Source organism: Rana temporaria, chromosome 8, assembly GCF_905171775.1.
Source record: "Rana temporaria chromosome 8, aRanTem1.1, whole genome shotgun sequence".
Classification (NCBI taxonomy): domain Eukaryota; kingdom Metazoa; phylum Chordata; class Amphibia; order Anura; family Ranidae; genus Rana; species Rana temporaria.
In genome coordinates, this window is record NC_053496.1 from 167,601,089 (window position 1) to 167,623,223 (window position 22,135).

Here is a 22,135-nt window from a genome sequence, read left to right on the forward strand (position 1 = left end):
TCCCATTGAGTATGCGCTATGTGTTCAATTTTAGTTGCCTGAGCTGTAGTTTAGCTTAGGAGGATTATGCTAAATTGTTGGTTCTGTTTCAGTTCAGCCGGGTTGCACAATTTTCCCCTTGACAGTGGGTGTCACTGTTACCACTGGTCAAGGTTGGAAAGGCAGCGGGCTGGATGCATTGGGTATCTCTTTCCTAGAAGCGGCTCAGGGGGCGTGGTCAACCCGCTGTGCATTCTGGGGGGGAGTACTTAAGGGACAGACGCTGTTTTGGCTGGGGCTTCCGATCCTGACCTGATGGCCCTCCTGGCCTCAGGGATGTGTGAACTGTTTCGTAGCCTCGGGGGCCGGCTGGTCCGAGGCCTCACAACTGAGAGTAGGCCCAGGAGTTTCTGGGGCCTACTAATACAGGGATGGTCCTTCGCTACCTTACCTACGGGAGGAAGCTGAACCAGTGGGATTCAATTGAAGGACGTATCTTGGCAAATTTACCTCACTGTGCTACCGGCCTGGCTGAAAGATCCTTAGCACCGTAAATTGTGTACTTTATTGGAACTGTACAAAGTGTGCGAGTGGTTACACGATCTTGTGGCAGAAGATCGTGGGACGGCCTGACAACACTTATCAAGTCTGTGGCAGAGACTTTGATGAGCTTCGCACCAGCTGCTAGGCCAGTGAGAGTAGGCCTATCTGGTGGTTGCTGACATCCAGTGTGGACGCCGCGTAAATTCAAATCTGCGCCGGCGTATCTTCTTTCTGTATTCAGAAAGCAAGATACGCCGACATTAGCCTAAGATACGACTGGCATAAGTCTCTTACGCCGTCGTATCTTAGGGTGCGTTCTCACGCTGGCCGCTAGGTAGCGCTCCCGTAGTTTTCGGCGTAGATTATGCAAATTACCTAGTTACGCCGATTCACAAACGTACGTGCGCCCGGCGGTAGTTTTTTACGTCGTTTGCGTAAGTCGTTTTCGGCGTAACGTTGCTCCTGCTATTAGGAGGCGCAGCCAATGTTAAGTATGGACGTCGTTCCCGCTTCGAAATTTGAATTTTTTTACATCGTTTGCGTATAGGGCTGGACGTAATTTACGTTCACGTCGAAACCAATACGTCGTTGCGGCGTACTTGAGAGCAATGCACACTGGGATATGTACACGGACGGCGCATGCGCCGTTCGTAAAACACGTCAATCACGTCAGGTCATAATATATTAGCATAAAACACGCCCCCTCTTCCACATTTGAATTACGCGCGCTTACGCCGCCCCTTTTACGCTACGCCGCCGCAACTTACGGAGCAAGTGCTTTGTGAATACTGCACTTGCTCCTGTAAGTTGCGTCGGCGTATCGTAAATACAACACGCTGCGCCGCCGTAACTAGGCGCGCAGGTACCTGAATCTGCCCCATTGCGTGCAAGTCTGCCTTCTCACAAAGGACTGGGAAACCACAAGCTGCAAGAGAATAGGGGAAGGAAAGTGTTGCACTAAGCAGGCATGGTGTCGCACAGTTAATTCAAAATGTATATGTATAAACAACAATTGCACCCACAGAGTAGTGGAGGTGACAAACGGAGGCCAGTGGTGGCGCCTCTCTTTCTTTCCCCTCTTCTCTTGCAGAATGTAATCTGAAACCTGAGTGGAGGGAAAAGAGACATCCCCTCTACAAAGTCTCATAGGGAAACATGCACAGCTGAGGCAGTCATTCACAGGCTGTGTTGGAGCTCCCCTCCCTTATTAATGGGACCCGGGGATGTTGGCATAACCTGTCCGAAGTGGCTCATGCAGATAGCAGAGGGAAGAGACACAAATTACACTAGGTGCTTTGCATTGAGTACATATTAAAGAAAGATATATACTTTGTGAATTTTTTCATCTCAGAGGTTTACAACTACTTTAACCCCTTCCCGACCGCCGCATGTACATATACGTCGGCAGAATGGCACGTACAGGCACATTGGCGTACCTGTACGTCCCTGCCTTCTAGCGGGTGGGGGGTCCGATCGGGACCCCCCCGCGCTACACGCGGCGGTCGGGTTCCCTCGGGGAGCGATCCGGGACGACGGCGCTGCTATTTGTTTATAGCCGCTCCGTCGCGATCGCTCCCCGGAGCTGAAGAACGGGGAGAGCCGTGTGTAAACACGGCTTCCCCGTGCTTCACTATGGCGCTGCATCGATCGAGTGATCCCCTTTATAGGGGGACTCGATCGATGACGTCACTCCTACAGCCACACCCCCCTACAGTTGTAAACACACACTAAATCCTACAGCGCCCCCTGTGGTTAACTGCCAAACTGCAACTGTCATTTTCACAATAAAGAATGCAATTTAAATGCATTTTTTGCTGTGAAAATGACAATGGTCCCAAAAATGTGTCAAAATTGTCCGAAGTGTCCGCCATAATGTCGCAGTCACGAAAAAAATCGCTGATCGCCGCCATTAGTAGTAAAAAAAAAATAATTAATAAAAATGCAATAAAACTATCCCCTATTTTGTAAACGCTATAAATTTTGCGCAAACCAATCGATAAACGCTTATTGCGATTTTTTTTTTTACCAAAAATAGGTAGAAGAATACGTATCGGCCTAAACTGAGGAAAAAAACATTTTTTATATATGTTTTTGGGGGATATTTATTATAGCAAAAAGTAAAAAATATAGAATTTTTTTCAAAATTGTCGCTCTATTTTTGTTTATAGCGCAAAAAATAAAAACCGCAGAGGTGATCAAATACCACCAAAAGAAAGCTCTATTTGTGGGGAAAAAAGAACGCCAATTTTGTTTGGGAGCCACGTCGCACGACCGCGCAATTGTCTGTTAAAGCGACGCAGTCCCGAACTGTAAAAACACCTTGGGTCTTTAGGCAGCATATTGGTCCGGTCCTTAAGTGGTTAAAGGGGTTGTAAAGGAATTTTTTTTTTTTCATAATAAGCATCCTTTACCTGCAGACATTCCTCTTTTCACTTCCTCATTGTTCGTTTTTGCTCAGAAGTTGCTCTATTTCTTCTCTGTTCTGTTCACTTCCTGCTTGTCTGATTTTACTGACCACCGTGACAGGAGGCTTTACTGCGGTGGTCAGTGACGTGCTCGCCCCCTCCTGGGAACTACATCTGTGCGGCAGGACGCTCTCTACGTGTTAGAGACTTCAAGGAGGTGTGAATTACTGGGCGTGCCGCAATGCATACTGGGAAATGTAGTTCTTACATGAACAAACGCCGCAAACCAGGAAGTGAATGAGAGAACAGAGACTAGAACGCCGGAGGTGATATAGATGAAGGAATTTAATAGGTATTTACTTGTTTTTTAACAGAATCATTACACTATTCTGTCTGTCTACCTTGCAGACATTGGCCAAGATTCACAAAGCACTTCCGCCGACGTAAAGTACGTTACGGCGACGTAAGTGCAAATGTGCGCCGGCGTATGTGTGCGGCAAACCCGCGAACCAACATTTGCCTAAAAACAGGCTACACCCCGCCGACGTAGCTTGCACACGCCGGCGTAGGGTGGGCGCACATATGGGCTGGGCTGCATGGTGCTGCTACCATTGATTAGCCATTCAAACATGCAAATGAGGTAAATACAGCGATTCACGAACGTGCGTGGGCCCGGCGCATGCTACGCGAGATGTCGGCGTAAAGTTAAAGTTAAAGTTATTCCCCATAAATGAGGTGCAACCCGGCAACAGACATGCACAGGTCTGCACCAGGGAACACAAGCCGGCGTATTGTGCGTCATTCTTGTGTCTGGCTGGGCGTATGTTATGTTCACGGCGTACGCAGTGATCCGGAGTAGCTTAGGCAGTTGTGCCAGTGTGGTTGTGAGCAGGGGGGTGCTGTGCATGCATCCACGGCGCATGCGCAGTTCGTGATACGTACCTGTCTGGTGCGCCTTCGAAACCCACGCTAGCGCAGCGTTGGGAGCACTGGCTTGCTAAATGCAATGCTTGCCTCTCCGCGCTACGTTGGCTTGGCGTACGGTGTTTGTTCTACGGCGGCGTAATGTGCGCCTTGCTCTCTGTGAATCTGAGCCATTATTTTTAGGCAAAATTTTTTTTCCTTTACAACTCCTTTAAGTAATGTAGTGGGATAATCCCCCCCCCCCAAAAAAAAAACACACACATTTAAAGTACATCTAAGCTTAACCTTTTTTGTTTTCATTTTTGGATAGAGTAGGGAACAGTGAGCAACCCTACAAGGATCTAAAAGCCAAGTTCACATTAAAAAAAAAGAATAATTAAAGCGGGGGTTCACCCTTAGAGGGCACTTTTTCCCCTTAGATTCCTGCTCGTTTTCTCTAGGGGAATCGGCTATTTGTTTTAAAATATGTGCAGTACTTACCCGTTTACGAGATGCATCTTCTCCGCCGCTTCCGGGTATGGGCTGCGGGACTGGGCGTTCCTTCTTGATTGACAGTCTTCCGAGAGGCTTCCGACGGTCGCATCCATCGCGTCACGATTTTCCGAAAGAAGCCGAACGTCGGTGCGCAGGCGCAGTATAGAGCCGCACCGGCGTTCGGCTTCTTTCGGCTACGAGTGACGCGATGGATGCGACCGTCGGAAGCCTCTCGGAAGAATGTCAATCAAGAAGGAACGCCTGCTCCCGAAGACCCATACCCGGAAGCGACGGAAGAAGATGCAGCTCGAAAACGGGTAAGTACGGATCATATTTTAATACAAATAGCCGATTCCCCTAGACCGAACGAGCAGGAAGCTAAGGGGAGAAAAAAAAAATTAACAAATGGGTGAACTCCCGCTTTAATGCACATATTTTAGGTAAAATAAATAAATGTGTATTTATTATTATTATTTTCTGGAGCCTGCAGAGCATTGCACCCACGATCAGTAGATCACAGGTGCAATGTCAGGCACCTGCAAAATCGAAGTAAAGCTCACAGTACCTGAGCCTTATCTTGATCCAGCAATCGTGCATGAGAGTAGTGGCTCTTCCAGGTCTCTTTCCTTATTGGCTCACACCTGTGGTGGCTGCTGGTGCTCAATTTTTTTTGGGGGGGCGCAAACAAACTGAAATAAAAAACATCAATTACAGCCACTGTGCCCATCAAGCGCAGCCATTGTGCCCATAAATTGCCGCCACTGTGCCATCAAATGCAGCTACTGTAACCATCAATTGTTACCAGTGTGCCCAGCAATTGCCACCACTGTGCCCATCAATTGCTGCCAGTGTGCCCCATCAATTACTGCCAATGTGCCCCATCAATTACTGCCAGTGTGCCCCATAAATTGCTGCCAGTGTGCCCCATCAATTACTGCCAGTATGACCCATCAATTGCTGCCAGTGTGCCCCATCAATTGCTGCCAGTGTGTGCCCCATCAATTGCTGCCAGTGTGCCCCATCAATTGCCGCCAGTGTGCCCCATCAATTGCCGCCAGTGTGCCCCATCAATTGCCACCAGTTTGCCCTATCAATTGCTGCCAATGTGCCCCATTAATTGCCACCAGTGTGCCTCATCAATTGCCGCCAGTTTGCCCTATCAATTGCTGCCAGTGTGCCCCCCCCCAGCCCGGCACTTACCTGTCTCGAGTCACAGTGCTGTCCTCCGCGCCCCCACGAGTCCTCGATTTCTTCTTCTGTCCTTTTCCCGTCTTCTGCTATGATTGGTCGCCTGTCACTTCAGCCAATCAGGTGACAGGTAACCAGACCCGGTGCACCTGATTGGCTGAGAGGCAGGTCAGTGTTAGGGAAGCTATTTATTCGCTTCTCTAACACAACACTGTGTAAACAGCAAACGCACAACATTGCGCCCGCTGTTTACCAATTTGGAAGCCTATTAGAGCTGACAACTCTAATCAGGCACTTCCAAAAACACCCCCGCCACTGTAATTCAGGTGCACCGTCAAGAGGCCGGACACTTGAATAGGGGGTCGCAGCGGCGACAATAGATAGATTCATGCAATGCATGAATCTATCTATTGGTGATAGAGCGGTGCAGGAGAGAGGGGGTGGCGCTCCTGCGCCCTCTATGGACGCACCTCCACTGGCTCACACATTAGCGGGAGCCATTGACTAATGTTGCTGTCAATCACAGCCAGTGAGCCAATGAGGAGAGAGTGGGGGGCAGAGGCAAGTGACGCTCTGTGTGTGACTGGACAATGTTCTTTTACAGGAGCGAAGCTCATGAGCGAGCCTGCTCAAGTGCCCCCATAGCAGAAGGCTTGCTTTTGAGGGGAACTCGGTAGGGGGGAGGAGCCAGGAACTCTGGCAGGGGACCTAAAAAGAGGAGGATCGGGCAGCTCTGTGGAAGACCACTACACAGAGCAGGTATGACATTTTTAATTTGTTTTTTAAATCACAACCTTTACAATCACTTTAATCTCTGTGTGAATTTCTGTGGGGGAGAGTCACTGTCTGTCCTAGTGACCACTGTCAACAGGACTGAAAGCATAGAAAAATAAAAAATAATGTGTAACTGGAACCGGAAAAGAGGAGGAAACTTCCAATGGCGACACATAGGCCCGGATTCACAGACATTGGCGCATATTAATGCCGCTGTAGCGTATCTTCTTTACGCTACGCTGACGCAGCGCAGAGAGGCAAGCACTGGATTCACAAAGCCAGTGCTGCCAAATCTGTGCTGGGTTTCCAAGTCGTAAGTCGGCGTTAGTGGAAGTGGGCGTGAGCCATGCTAATGAGGCGTAACCCCATGCAAATGATGGACCGAGCGACAGACAGATACGAATCGGCAACTGCGCATGCGCCGGGACGTGGACGCATCCTTCTGCGCATGCTCAGAATCACGTCGGAACATCTGCCTAAGATACGACGGATCACTGCCTACGGCGTGAACGTAACCTACGCCCAGTCATATTCACGTCCAACGTAAAATACGACGGCTTGTGTTCCCTGGTCCATACCTTTGCATGGGTAGCGCCTCATATATGGGGAATAACTTTACCCAGAACGTACGACTTACGCAAACCGCGTATATTATGCGCCAGGCGCAAGTACGTTCGTGAATCGGTGTATCTCCCTCATTTGCATATGTGCATAGAAAATCTATGGGAGCGGCAAATGCGCCCAGCGTTATATATGCTCCCACGTTACGACGGCGTAGGCAAGTTACGCCGGTCGTAGGAAGCCTATTTTTAGGCGTATCTTAGTATGTGGGTCGGCGCATAGATACGACGGCGCACATTTGTACTTACGTCGGCGTATCTTGAGATACGTCGGCGCAAGTGCTTTGTGAATCCGGGCCATACTTTATATAAAACCAAGTCTCTATTGGGAACTTGAAGTGGATCATCAATTGAACAAATTGGGTGTAGGGTGGACCGATGTCCAATGATTGAAGAAACAAACAGGTGATCAAGTTGTCTGCAGTGATCTATAGAAATCGCAATGATATCAGATGTATGGTAGGTATAAATACGCTTACCGGATGAGTTGGACTCTGATACTGTACAGCAAAAGAGTCAGACGGGCATAGTGGTCATTGGGAAACCGGGACCACTGCAACCGGGTATAGGATGGAAGTCGTAGATGAAGCTCCAACTGGCATGGACACCGAGAACCAGTGATGTTCAAATGGCGTGCTGTAGAACTCCAACGGATTCCGGATGGGATCCTTAGACTGCGTATCCAGGAGTGCAAGCAATGAACTCGGCTGAAGCTCCGGTCAGACCATGAGATGAAATAAAGAAAAGGGGGCTCCAATAGCACAGGTCAATAAAACCAAGGTGAGGTTTATTCAGTAAAAGTCATACATGAATGATGACAATAAAAGTGATCACGTGATGAAGCAATATGGGGTGCTCAATGGCGTAACACGACGCGTTTCGGCCACTATGCCCGTCTGACTCTTTTGCTGTACAGTATCAGAGTCCAACTCATCCGGTAAGCGTATTTATACCTACCATACATCTGATATCATTGCGATTTCTATAAATCACTGCAGACAACTTGATCACCTGTTTGTTTCTTCAATCATTGGACAACGGTCCACCCTACACCCTTCACCAATTGTTCAATTGATGATCCACTTCAAGTTCCCAATAGAGACTTGGTTTTATGTTTTGTGTTTTTTCTTTTTCATGGAACGTTATTTCTGACTTTTATGTCAGTCAGATATGTGCACTTGCACCATTTAATGTCGGTGCCCCACTTGGCATCTCACATTGGCCCAGATTCAGGTAGAGTCGCGCAATATTTGCGTGGGCAAAGGGCAACGATTTTTGCTCTGCGTCCACGCAAATATTTCGATTTGCCCGCGATTCACGGAGCAGTAGCTCCGTAAATTGCGCGGGCGCTATGCTAATTTGCCCTGCGTAAGGGTGCCTAATGTAAATGATCCCGCCGGGGGCGGGAATCATTTAAATTAGGCGCGCTCCCGCGCCGAGCGAACAGCGCATGCTCCGTCGGGAAACTTTCCCGACGTGCATTGCGGCAAATGACGTCGCAAGGACGTCATTTGCTTCTAAGTGAACGTGAATGGCGTCCAGCGCCATTCACGAATCACTTACGTAAACGACGTGAAATTCAAATTTCACGAGCGGGAAGGGTGGCTATACTTTAGCATTGGCTGCGCCTACTATGAGTAGGAGCAGCCTTATGCTAAAGTCGCCGTACGGAAACTCCGTACCTTGCGTGCGCAGGGCACGCGCAACTTTTGTGAATCGGTGTTAGTATGCAATTTGCATACTATACACAGATCACAATGGCCGCGCCCCCTAGCGGCCAACGCAAGAATGCAGCCAAAGATGTGAAGGCATAAGGAGGCTTATGCCTGTCATATCTTAGGCTGCAGTCGGTGTAACGAGGTTCCTGAATCAGGAGCACTCGTTACACCGGAGCAAGTAAGCACTTGCGCCGCGCAACCTATGGTTGCGCGGGCGCAAGTGCTTCTTGAATCTGGGCCATTGTTTTTTAGCGCTACATTTTTTGTTCACTATTTACTAGACTTTGTTTGTTTGTATGTAACAGCTTACCTTTGTTTTAGTTAGCGCAGTTTTTTCCCTATTGTGCCATACTTTATATAAGAAAGCATTGCTTTTCATTTCATATCCTTTAGATATAATTTAGGATGTAAAAATGTGACAAAATAACAGTTTTTACGTTTGGAAAACCAAAAGTCTGGTTTGAGGAGTTAATGGGATTATAAAAATGAATGAACAAAAAATTGTGTGTATATATATATATAGACAGAAACAACAAGTCTCCTGAATCTTTAAATTAGTTCGTTTTTTTCAGATATTTGTCTTAAAAGTATTTACAAATTCACATGATTTTTTGATGTTGGGTTAAAAGATTACTTTTTAGATTTGCAAGGGGTTTAGCCTGAGGACTCTTCCTCTGTGTTATTCTTTTGATGTAACACAAGATGTAGCCTTTTGTGCATTTGGTTATGAGCCGTCAGGTTTGCTTTACTTCGAAAAACTCTCCCGCACTCAACGCACGAATACCGAACATCACACGTGTGCGTTCTTAAATGCGAAACGAGAGTTCCTTTTTGGGCAAAACACTTCCCGCATTCGCTACAGGAATACGGCTTCTCGCCTGTATGAACCCTTTCGTGTCTCGTAAGAGAGGACTTGTAAGAAAAACTTTCACCACACCTGGAGCAAGAAAACGGCTTCATTCCCGTATGAGTTGCCAGGTGACTCGAAAGATCCGATCTATTAACAAAACATTTCCTGCACTCTGAACACGAGTAAGGTTTCTCTCCTGTATGAGTCGTCTGGTGAATAGCAAGATTCGACTTTTTCGTAAAACATTTGCCGCATTCGGGACATGAAAATGGCTTTTCCCCCGTGTGATCTCTGTGGTGTTCAATGAGTAAATGTTCGAAAGGAAAACATTTGCTGCATTCGGAACATGAGTACGGCTTCTCCCCCGTGTGAGTCCTCTGGTGGTAGGTAAGACTTCTGCTCTGGGAAAATGATTTTCCACATTCCAGACATGAATATGGCTTCACCCCAGCGTGGGTCCTCTGATGTATGATTAAAGCGGTTTGGCAAGGAAAACTTTTGCCACATTCTGAACATAAAAATGGCTTTTCTCCGGTGTGAGTAATCTGATGCAAGATGAGATGATTTCTCTGGGAAAAGCACTTTCCGCATTCTGAACATGTATAGGAGTCCTCCCCTGCGTGGATTTTTTCGTGTCTGGCGAGGTAAGACTTGATGGGGAAATTTTTACCGCACTCGGAACAGGAATATGGCTTTTCCTCTGAATGTGTTTTTTGATGTGTTATAAGATTAGATTTCTTAGCAAAACACTTGCCACATTCGGAGCATGAATATGGCTTCACCCCCGTGTGAGTTCTAACGTGCTGAGTAAGACTTGATCGCTCCGGAAAACATTTCCCGCATTCTGAACAGGAATACGGCTTCTCCCCGGTGTGACCCCTCTGGTGCACGATAAGACTGGACCTCCTCGTAAAACATTTTCTACATTCGGAACAAGAAAACGTCTTCTCTCCATTGCTGCCTCTCTGTTGCGAGGTGAGCTCTTCACTCCAAGCAAAAGGATCACCATGAGTACTGTGAGGTGAGCGGCTAGCGAAACTCCCTTCTGGCACAGAGGCATCGGATGAAAACTCAGCGCTGTGAGGCACTAGGTGGACATTCGCAGTCATGGAGTTTTCTTCTGAAGAATCAGATGTGACATCATCTTCTTTTTTACCACCTGGAGACATATTGGGATATTCTTCCACATTAAACCTTCTGTATTGTCCATCTGGGGGAAATAAGAAATCAAGACAAAGATTACTGCTAAAAAATACTTTTTCGTTTTTTTTACTTCTGTTATGTAATTGTTAAAAAAACAAAATTTAATGGGCCAGATTCACGTAGCTCAACGGATCTATAGATCCGCTCGATCTACGTGAATTAAGATCCGCTCCCCCAAGTTTAGGAGGCAAGTGGCTAATTCACAAACAACTTACTTCCAAACTTGCGACGGCGGATCCTAAATCCCCCAGCGGAATTCAAATTCCGCGGCTAGGGGAGTGTCATATTTAAATCAGGCGCGTTCCCGCGCCGATTTAAATGCGCAGGCGCCGTCCGCGAAATTTCCCGGCGTGCATTGCTCCCACTGACGTCGCTAGGACCTCAGTGGTTGCGATGCTTACGTAAACGATGTCCGTCCGTATTCGAGAACGACTTACGCAAACGACGTTAAAAAATTTAAATTCGACGCGGGAACGTCAGCTATACTTAACATTGGCTGCGCCTGATAAAAGAAAGGGTAAGTATACGACGGAAAACCGCTACGGAAACGACGTAAGAACACTGCGACGGGTCCGCGTACGTTCGTGAATTTGCGTATCTCGCTGATTTACATATTATTTATCGTAAATCAGCGCCATTTTTAAATTGAAAAAAAGATCCGACAGTGTAACACATTGTAACACTGTCGGATCTAGCCCTATCTATGCGTATCTGATTCTATTAATCAGGCGCATAGATAGGGCCAGTTTACGTCAGAGATACGATGGTGTATCTGTAGATACACCGTCGTATCTCTTTGTGAATCTGGCCCAATATGTTTTGCCTTACTATGCAGGGGCGGATCCAGGGGGGGGGGGGGCAACAGGGCAATTGCCGCTCCCGAGAAATTTGTTTTAGTTGCGGAATTCGCGGGAGCGGAAGAGTCTGAGCGGGCGGTAGTTGCGAAATTAGCGGGCGCCGGAGAGTCTGAGGCCCCGTACACACGACCGAGTTTCTCGGCAGAATTCAGCCAGAAACTCGATCGGAGCCGTATTCTGCCGAGAAACCCGTTTGTGTGCACACTTTTGGCCGAGGAAACCGACGAGGAACTCGTCGAGCCAAATAGAGAACATGTTCCCTATTTCCTCGTTAGTCAATGAGGAAACTTGGCTCGCCGAGATCCTCGGCGGCTTCACAAGGAACTCGACGAGCAAAACTATGTGTTTTGCCCGTCGAGTTTCTCAGACGTGTGTACGGGGCCTGAGGGGGCAGCTCCGCGGCGAGTGAAAGTCAGAGAGTGGGCGGTCAGCTGTTCTGTTTTGTGGGTGTGAGGGAGGCTGGCCAATCAACAAGCCGGCACCCGGGGGAAGCAGAGAGATGACATCATCTATCACCGCCCCGCGCCCGCCCTGCAACCCTGCAGTAACTTCCGCCCTCACTGTGCAGGCAGCAGAGAGATTAAATCATCTCTCTGCTGCCTGACTCTGACAAGCAAAACACCACCTTAGCGAGTGACAATCCGCAAGGTGTGGCAGGTGAGGTGGCAAGTGACAATCTACATCTGGTGGCAGGCAAGTGACATTCCGCAACTTGTGGCAGGTGACGTGGCAAGTGACAATCCGCAACTTGTGGCAGGTGGCGTGGCAAGTGACAATCCGCAAGGTGTGGCAGGTGAGGTGGCAAGTGACAATCTACATCTGGTGGCAGGCAAGTGACAATCCGCAACTTGTGGCAGGTGGCGTGGCAAGTGACAATCCGCAACTTGTGGCAGGTGACGTGGCAAGTGACAATCCGCAACTTGTGGCAGGTGGCGTGGCAAGTGACAATCCGCAACTTGTGGCAAGTGACAATCCACAACATGTGGCAGGTTATGTGGCAAGTGACAATCTGCAAATTGTGGCAGGTGGCATGGCAAATGACAATCAGCAAAATGTGGCAGGTGACGTGGCAAGTGACAATCTGAAACTGGTTGGCAAGTGACATTCAGCAACTTTTGGCAGGTGATGTGACAATCTGCAACGTGTAGCAGGTGACGTGGCAAGTGACAATCCGCAACGTGTGGCAGGCGACGTGGCACGTGACTATCCGCAACGTGTGGCAAGCAACAATCCGCAACATGTGGCAGGCGACGTGGCAAGTGACAATCCGCAAACGTGTGGCAAGTAACAATCCGCAACATGTGGCAGGTGACGTGGCAAGTGACAATCCGCAACGTGTGGCAAGTAACAATCCGCAACATGTGGCAGGCGACGTGGCAAGTGACAATCCGCAACGTGTGGCAAGTAACAATCCGCAACATGTGGCAGGTGACGTGGCAAGTGACAAGCTGCATCTGGTGGCAGGTGACGTGGCAAGTGACACACTCGGAGCTCCCACTGATTCTACATTATGGTGAGTTGAACCATTTCATTTTATATTACAATGTAATAATATAAATAATGCGCTTTAGGTTCCAGTATATATACCATAGTTTGTAGACGCTATAATGTTTACACAAACCAATTAATATATAAACAATTTTTTCTTAGCAAAGACATGTAGCAATACATTTTGGTCTATATTTGTGAAGAGATTTTATTTTTTTATTGGATATGTTTTATAATAGAAAGTAGAAAATATCGGGGGGGGCTTTCAATATGTTTGATCTTTTTGGGCTAGATTCAAAAAGACTTACGACGGGCGTATCAGTAGATACGCCGTCGTAAGTCCAAATCCGCGCCGTCGTATCTTTAAGCGTATGCTCAAATTGAGATACGCTTAAATGTTGCTAAGATACGACCGGCATAAGTCTCCTACGCCGTCGTATCTTAGGGTGCATATTTACGCTGGCCGCTAGGTGGCGCTTCCGTTGATTTCCGCGTAGAATATGCAAATGAGCTAGATACGCCGATTCAGAAACGTACGTGCGCCCGGTGGATTTTTTTACGTTGTTTACGTAAGGCTTTTTCCGGCGTAAAGTTACCCCTGCTATATGAGGCGTAGCCAATGTTAGGTATGGACGTCGGGACAGCGTCGAATTTTCCGTCGTTTACGTAAGTCGTTCGCGAATAGGGCTTTGCGTAAGTTACGTTCACGTCAAAAGCATTGACTCTTTGCGATGTGATTAGGAGCATGCGCACTGGGATACGTTCAGGGACGCCGCATGCGCCGTTCGTTAGAAATGTCATTTACGTGGGGTCATGCTTTATTTGCATAAAACACGCCCACCTCTTCACAATTTGAATTAGGCGCGCTTACGCCGGCACATTTAAGCTACGCCGCCGTAACTTCGGGCGCAAATTATTTTCATGGTTTCATTTGACAGAAGTACCAAAGTACAATAAAAGCTGATGGCTCCTGTCTCCCCCACTGCATTTAGTATTTATTACTCACCTGTGTTGATCTCTGGAGGGGTTCCCTCCGCTTTGCATGGCTCATCACCCCTTAAGTCCATCTCTTTGTCATCTGTATCTTCGGTTTTATATTCATACCAACTTTCTTCCTACATGTGCAGCAAAATAACATTATTTCCCAGTTTCTGGTAGCTGAACACCAAAGCTACAGCTTTTTCATATACATTCCATCTACCTGATCCTCCTGAAGGATCTCCTGATGCTCCTGAGGGATCTCCTGATGTTCCTGAGGGATCTCCTGATGCTCCTGAGGGATCTCCTGATGTTCCTGTGTGGAGTCCCGGGAATACAGAGGACGGGGACGTCTCTCTGGGGGATTTCTCTTACTGGATCCATCTGTAGGAAATACAGAAAAGCTACAATGACTTGAATAAGAATATTGTAAATGATTACAGAGGGCCATATTCTGAGAGAAGTTACGATGGAGTATCTCAGGATACTCCATCGTATCTCTCTTTTTTGGCCCGTGTATCTATGCGACTGATTCTTAGAATCATTTTCGCATAGATACACTTAAGGGGCCAGATTCACGTAGCGCAGCGGATCTATAGATCCGCTCGATCTACGTGAATTAAGATCCGCTCCCGCAAGTTTAGGAGGCAAGTGGCTAATTCACAAACAATTTACCTCCAAACTTGCGACGGCGGATCCTAACTCCCCCGGCGGAATTCAAATTCCGCGGCTAGGGGAGTGTACTACTTAAATCAGGCGCGTTCCCGCGCTGATTTAAATGCGCAGGCGCCGTCCGCGAAATTTCCCGGCATGCATTGCTCCCACTGACGTCGCTAGGACGTCAGTGGTTTCGACGCTTACGTAAACGACGTCCGTCCGTATTCGAGAGCGACTTACGCAAACGACGTTAAAAAATTCAAATTCGACGCGGGAACGCCGGCTATACTTAACATTGGCTGCGCCTGATAAAAGAAGGGGTAAGTATACGACGGGTACGCCGATACGGAAACGTCGTAAGAACACTGCGTCGGGTCCGCGTACGTTCGTGAATTTGCGTATCTCGCTGATTTACATATTATTTATCGTAAATCAGCGGGAACGCCCCCGGCGCCATTTTTAAATTTAAAAATAGATCCGACAGTGTAACACAGTGTAACACTGTCAGATCTTAGTCCTATCTATGCGTATCTGATTCTATGAATCAGGCGCATAGATACGACCAGTGTAAGTCAGAGATACGATGGTGTATCTGTAGATACACCGTCGTATCTCTTTGTGAATCTGGCCCAAGATCCGCCATGTGTAAGTCACTTACACTATCGGATCTTAAATGTAATTACGCCGCCCGCCGCTAGATGGCATTTACGTGAAGGTCTCATTTGTTTATTTTGCGTCGCGTACCCGTTGCTAACGTCGTTTGCGTAAGCGGAAACTTACTCCTGCTATATGAGGGGTAAGTTTCCGCATGTCCCACGTAGGCCATGTTACGGATAGCGTCGGGTCCGCGTCGTGTTTTTCCGTCGGCTACGTCGATTTCCCTAAGTCGTTCTTGAATACGACTTTACGTCAATGACGCACACGTCGGCGTCATTGACGTTTTCCGCCGAGAACTGGAGCATGCGCACTGGGCTTTTTTTCAGCCCGGCGCATGCGCAGTTACTTAGAATAGGGGGCGCGCTAAATTTGAATTGAAGCCGCCCCCTTGAAGATACGCGTGGCTACGCCGGGCCATTTACACTCCGCCGCCCCAAACTACGGAGCAAGTGTTTGGGGAATACAGCACTTGCTCCTGTAGTTTGGGGCGGCGGAGTGTAAATGCCTTACGCGCCGCCCGCGGACATTTAGAGAGAATATGGGCCAGTATGTTTCACTTCATAAGACAATAACCCCCCCCCCCCAAAAAAAATGGGGGGAACTGTCTGTGTGTCTTAAGGAATGAATATTGACCACAGCCCCCCCCCCCCCATCACCACTGCCGGTGCGGTGTTAGAATAGTCGGGCATGGAGGCCTGGCTGCGGCGGGCCACCGCCAACTAGCTGACGCTGTTGCATTCTGGGAGTGCCAGGGAACTACAACTCCCAGGATCTTGGAGGCAGGGTGTGCCAGGGATTTGGGACTTGGGACCAATGTGACTAGCTTAGGCTGCAACTTTGCTTGACCCCAGGACTGGAGAAGGCTGTTCAAGAACCTGCTAAGCTGGCACTAGCAGCTGCCATCACTGAGGTGAGAAACCCTGACACCCCCAGGGCCAGCTGACCCCCACATCCCATCTACCCCCCCTTCCCCATACAATCCATTTAATCTGCCCCAGTGTCCACCCAGTAAGCTCAAAATAGCCCTCAATACTGTGAGTCCTGCTGGGAGTTGGCCATAGTCTGTGGGCCCTGCTGGCCTATGTGTCCTACTGGCCACTGGTCTGTAGGTCCAGCAGGTCCTAGAGACCAGCAGCAAGCAGGACCCACAGGTCAGCGGCCGGCAAGACCCACAGGTCCGCAGCCAGCTCTCAGCAGGACCTGCAGCCATTTTTGTTTTTGTTTTCCTCCTTTAAGACCTAGGTGCGTCTTATGGTCAGGTGCATCTTATGGAGCACCTGTTCATTACTCACCCAAGTCAATCTCTATAGGAATGTCCTCCTCTTTAATCCTCACACGTCCTTCTTCCTTCTCCTCAGCTCTGACATCTCTCTGAGTGTCTCTGGTGTCTGTGAATAAAGATGAGAGTGAAGCCCCCTGTACTGAGATGTATGAGAGACCCCAGAGAGTGTGTGTGGGAACCCCCAGCTCTCCCCCACTCAGTAGTACCCCCCCCCCCCGATCTGCCCATTCCCTGCTTAGTAGTAACCCCCAGCTCTGCTGATCCTCTGGTTTTCTGATACTCCTGGTGATGTCTCTTGGCTGGTAACACACAATGACATGATGTGAGGAGGAGAGCCGGAGTCTAATAGAGGCTGATGGCTCCTGACCCCCCCACTGGGCACATACTGTCTCCCCATTACTGTCTACTGACAGAGGAGGGGGGAGAAGAAGAGATTGTTGTAGTGACTGAACAAGGAGACTCTTCTCTGGATTTAGTGGGCCAGATTCAGGTAGCTTTGCGCTTTTCTTACGGAGGCGCAGCGCAACGTTTTGCCGCTGCGCCTCCGTAAATTACCTGCGCTACGCTTGATTCACGGAGCAGTAGCTCCGTAAATTGCGTGGGCGCTCCTGAAAAATGCCCGGCGTAAGAGCGCGCAATTTAAATGATCCCATAGGGGGCGTGGATCATTTAAATTAGGCGCGTTCCCGCGCCGAACGTAGTGCGCATGCTCCGTCGGGAAACTTTCCCGACGTGCATTGCGGTAAATGACGTCGCAAGGACGTCATTTGCTTCAAAGTGAACGTGAATGGCGTCCAGCGCCATTCACGATTCACTTATGCAAACGACGTCATTTTTCAAAAACGCGACGCGGGAACGACGGGTATACGTAGCATTGGCTGCCCCTGCTAATAGCAGGGGCAGCCTTACACAAAAACCGACGTACGCAAACGACGTAAACTGCGTACGCAGGGCTCGCGTAGGGTTGTGAATCGGCGTTAGTATGCAATTTGCATACTATACGCTGACCACTAGGGGAACGCCCTCTAGCGGCCATCGTAAGAATGCAGCCTAAGATATGACTGGCGTAAGAGCCTTATGCCAGTCATATCTTAGGCTGCAGACGGCGTAACGAGGTTCCTGAATCAGGAGCATTCGAAACGCCGGCGCAAGTAAGCAATTGCGCTGCGTAACTATGGTTACGCAGACTCAATTGCTACCTGAATCTACCCCAGTGTTTATTACTCACCTGTGCTGATCTCTGGAGGATTATCATTCTGCTTGCAGGTCTCATCATCCATCAAAAGCATCTCATCATCTTCCACTTTAACAACAATCAGGTCTTCACACTAGATAAGACAATGTCATAGTTTAAGCTGAATACCAGGTATGGCAATTTTCACATAGTTAGTGTAAGGATCTGAGATACCTGCTGGTGGCACTGTGCTTCCCAGAGCGGAAGGTTGCAGTTCCAGTGTCCACCAGCGGGTGTCTCCCAACAGCCAGCAGTCTCAAGTAATCTGGTTCCATCTGATGCTGGCTGCTGGGAGGGTATTTAGGTCTTCCCCTAACAGTGCCTCATGCTTCAGTGTTTTGCTGCTGCCACAGCCTGTTGCCATTGATCCTGTTCCTGCCCAGTTCACTGTATCCTGCTGCCCTGTGCCTGTTCTCCCTTGTTTCTGTCTGGATTTTCCCTTCCCATCCGCTCCCTGCATCTCCAGTTTACCTTGTTTTTCTGAGTTACACATTTTTTTATATACTATGGGTCAGATTCTCGTATCCTAACGTAAAACTATGCGGGCGTAATGTATCTCGTTTACGCTACGCGGCCGCAAGTTTTACGGGCAAGTGCTTGATTCACAAAGCACTTTCCTGTAAAGTTGCGGCGGCGTAGCGTAAATCCTCCGGCGCAAGCCCGCCTAATTCAAATGATCCAGGTAGGGGGCGTGGATCATTTAAATTAGGTGTGTTCCCGCGCCGATCGTACTGCGCATGCGCCGTCCCTAAAATTTCCCGACGTGCATTGCGCTAAATGACGTTGCAAGGACGTCATTGGTTTAGACGTTAACGTAAATGGCGTCCAGCGCCATTCACGGACGGCTTACGCAAACGACGTACATTTTTAAATTTCGACGCGGGAACGACGGCCATACTTAACATTGGTTGCCCCTCATATAGCAGGGGCAACTTTACACGTCGCAAATGCTACGGAAACGTCGTAAATTCACTGCGTCGACCGTGCGTACGTTCGGGAATCTCGCGTAAATAGCTAATTTGCATAGACGACGGGGAAAACGACGTAGGCGACACCTAGCGGCGGGAAAAAAAATTGCATCTAAGATCTGACAGGGTAAGAGCCTTACGCCTGTCAGATCTAATGGGTATCTATGCGTAACTGATTCTAAGAATCAGTCGCATAGATACGCCGGGCCAGATTAGGACTTACGACGGCGCAAATGGCGTTGCGCCGTCGTAAGCCTTTTGAGAATCTGGCTCCCTTTTGAGCTCCCTCCCCTGTCACCTTTTTTTCTCTTGGTGTCAGAAGTAACTCATGCTGATACCAGAGGAAGGAACCAGCAGGCATAAATTACACTTAGTGCTCTGGATAGAGACAAGTACAATATAGGGGGATATGCTTTGTTCATATTTCATGTCTGAGTTTTACAAACACCACCTGCCGACCGGCTAACTGGCAAAATACATAATTAACGTTAATTACCAGGTTTATGGCTGCAGCTAGGTGCCATAAACCCTGTATCATTTCTTCCCTCAGGCGCCGGTCTTTCTGATAAAAGTTGTCCGATCAGCGTGTTTGCCACTGGGTCACATTTGGAAGCGGCAGGACAGGTCGCTCCCCACCCTCCCCACTTTTCTGGGCAGTTTTCGTGACGAGAAACCTGAGCTTACATGGCCGATCGGTAGCTCCAGTGAAGGATCTGGAGCTGGTGGCGGCTGAGCATAGAGATGGGCAAAGGAAAGATGGCCTCTGCTCATCACTATGCCCTAGGCTGTGACGTCATGTTGGTTACAGCCCATGGAAACAAGGTCATTTTTCTCAAAAAATGCTTTTAAACTCAACTGCCTAGAAACGACTATAAACGACCCTGGCCCAGATTCAGGTACATTTGCGCTTTATTTGCGGAGGCACAGGGCAACGATTTTGCCCTGCGCCCCCGCAAATATTTTGCGCTGCCCTCAATTCACGGAAAAGCTGAAAGCCTCGTACACACGACCGGTTTACTCGGCAAGAAAGCTCTGCCAGCTGTTTTCTTGCTGGTTATATATATATTTTATTAAAGGGCCCAGAGGTCCCCAGGGCCCCAGATGGCAACCCCCCTTTTTAAAAATAAATACATTTAAATATATTTTTTTTATATATATTTTTTTCTTTTTATTAAAGGGCCAAGCCAGAGGTCCCCAGGGCCCCGGATGGCTACCCCCCATTTTTATATATATATTTTTTTATTTCTTATTTTTTTGTAAAGGGCCCCCCCCCCCTCCCGCTTCTCAATTCGTGGCAGCCTCCCCGCTTCTCAATTTCAAGCGGCAGCACCCCCTCTACTCCAGGGGGCCCATGCCTGAAGCTGTGTAAGGGGCCCCATAATTCCTAATGGCGGCCCTTCCCCTGCGGGGCAAGTCACTGGAGCCAAATGCCGTAACTCGTTCAAGGATTCAGCCTTAATTCGCCGGGACTTCCATAAAATCATGGGATGGTCCCAGTGAATCCGGAAAAGTTGCAAGGTTTGCATACATACTTACATGTAAGTGTAAAGCCTCGTACACACGCTCGGTTTTCTCGGCAAGAACCAGCAAGAAAACAGCTGGCAGAGCTTTCTTGCCGAGTAAACTGAGCGTATGTACGAGGCCCCGTACACACGACCGAACATGTCTGCTAAGAAACATGTCCGCTGGAAGCCTGTCCATCGGACATGTTCGGTCGTCTGTACAGACTCACCGTACATGTCCGATCGGCCGCCATCCCTCGCATGCGTCAGTGATTCGACGCATGCGTGGAAGCATTGACCTTCCAGGGCCGCGCACGTCGCCGCATAATCGTCATGGCGAAGGCACGGCCACGTCACCGCGGATCGTGTACGCGCGGATTTCTGTCTGATGGTGTGTACAACCATCAGACAGAAATCTCCGCGTGGACATGTCCGCTGAAAACGGTCCGGCGGACCGTTTTCAGCGGACAGTCTGTCCGTCTGTACGAGGCCTGAGGCTTTCAGGTTTCTCGCCAAGAAAACTGCCCAGAATCTCGACGAGAAAAATAGAGAACCTGCTCTCTATTTTCTCGTTGTGATTCTCGGCAGCGTCTGTATACTCACCTCACTTGCCTGATGAAGAGGTCCTGCGCGGCCTCGAAACGTTGCAATCCTTGTGATGTTTTCACTGCATTAAACTTTTGGACGTTTTATACGATCCGGGGTGTGCTGGCGAATATGTTCGTATGTATACTCACCTGTTGCTGTGGAAACCCGTGCATGCTCGAAATGACTTTGACGCATGCGCGGTAGCTTCCTAGGCATAGGTAGGGTGTAGCAAGATGGCGGCGATGGCATCGAATGTGACGAGCGCATGCTTGTCGTAGTCGATGACGCCACCGCGTTCGTGCCATTCAAAAGAATGGCGGTTCTTTTGAACGGAGTGGCTGTACACTCGGCCGGCAAGAGATTCTTGCCAAGAATCTCGTCAGGAAAAACTACGTTTTTTTTCCTGACGAGATTTTGGCCCGTGTGTACAGGGCTTAACTATGTAAAGGCTGCCATACCTGGAATTCAGCTTTAACAGTATCTATTGTATTTTGAGTTTTATTAAGACCCTAAATTACTACCTGATAATCCAGAGGAAACGCGTCATCCTCCTGTGTGGAGTCCCGGGAATACAGAGGACGGGGACATCTCTCCGGGGGATTTCTGTTACTGGATCCATCTGTAGGAAACACACACTGACTGAATACTTTGGGCTAGATTAATATAGCCCGCCGTAAGTTTGTGCGGGCGTAGCCTATCTCAGATACGCTACGCCGCCGTAACTTAGTGAGGCTGGGGCTGGATTCACAAAGAACCTGCGCCCTAAGTTACGGCGGCATAGCGTACATCTGTCGGCGTAAGCGCGCCGAATTCAAATTGTCAAGAGGTGAGAGTGTTTTATGTAAATAAAACATGACCCCTCGTAAATGACGTTTCTCGCTAACGGCGCATGCGCCGGCCGTGAACGTATCCCAGTGCGCATGCTCCTAATCACGTCGCAAATAGTCAATGCTTTCGACGTGAACGTAATTTACACAAAGCCCTATTCGCGAACGACTTACGCAAACGACGTCAAATTTTCAAAAATCGATGCGGGAACGACGTCCGTACTTAACATTGGCTATGCCTCATATAGCAGGGGTAACTTTACGCCGGAAAAAGCCTAACGCAAACGACGTAAAAAAATCCGCCGGGCGCACAACCGTTTCTGAATAGGCGTATCCAGCTCATTTGCATATTCTATGCTGAAATCAACGGCAGCGCCACCTAGCGGCCAGCGTAAATATGCAACTAAGATACGACGGCG

At 48.7% G+C, this 22,135-nt stretch overlaps 1 protein-coding gene across 1 annotated transcript; it reads right to left on the reverse strand.

Moving 5' to 3' along the window:
• Window positions 1–8,865: 8,865 nt before the first annotated feature.
• Window positions 8,866–21,503, reverse strand: LOC120909870 (gastrula zinc finger protein XlCGF57.1-like). The gene is made up of 6 exons (XM_040321637.1): window positions 21,411–21,503; window positions 17,826–17,925; window positions 16,608–16,703; window positions 14,225–14,385; window positions 14,030–14,138; window positions 8,866–10,685 (listed from the first exon to the last, which is right to left on the reverse strand). Exons 2-6 carry the CDS (start codon window positions 17,884–17,886, stop codon window positions 9,280–9,282), a joined length of 1,833 nt encoding a protein of 610 aa, XP_040177571.1. The 5' UTR covers window positions 17,887–17,925; window positions 21,411–21,503; the 3' UTR covers window positions 8,866–9,279.
• Between the last annotated feature and the right edge of the window lie 632 nt (window positions 21,504–22,135).

Excerpts from the sequence above, each read along its gene's own strand:
- LOC120909870 (XM_040321637.1), bottom strand. The coding sequence starts at position 17,886 with ATGCTTTTGATGGATGATGAGACCTGCAAGCAGAATGATAATCCTCCA. Across the intron at positions 14,386-16,607 it reads TCCTATAGAGATTGACTTGG|ATGGATCCAGTAAGAGAAAT; the intron begins GTGAGTAATGAA and ends TATTTCCTACAG. Across the intron at positions 10,686-14,029 it reads CCCTCCAGAGATCAACACAG|ATGGACAATACAGAAGGTTT; the intron begins GTGAGTAATAAA and ends TATTTCCCCCAG.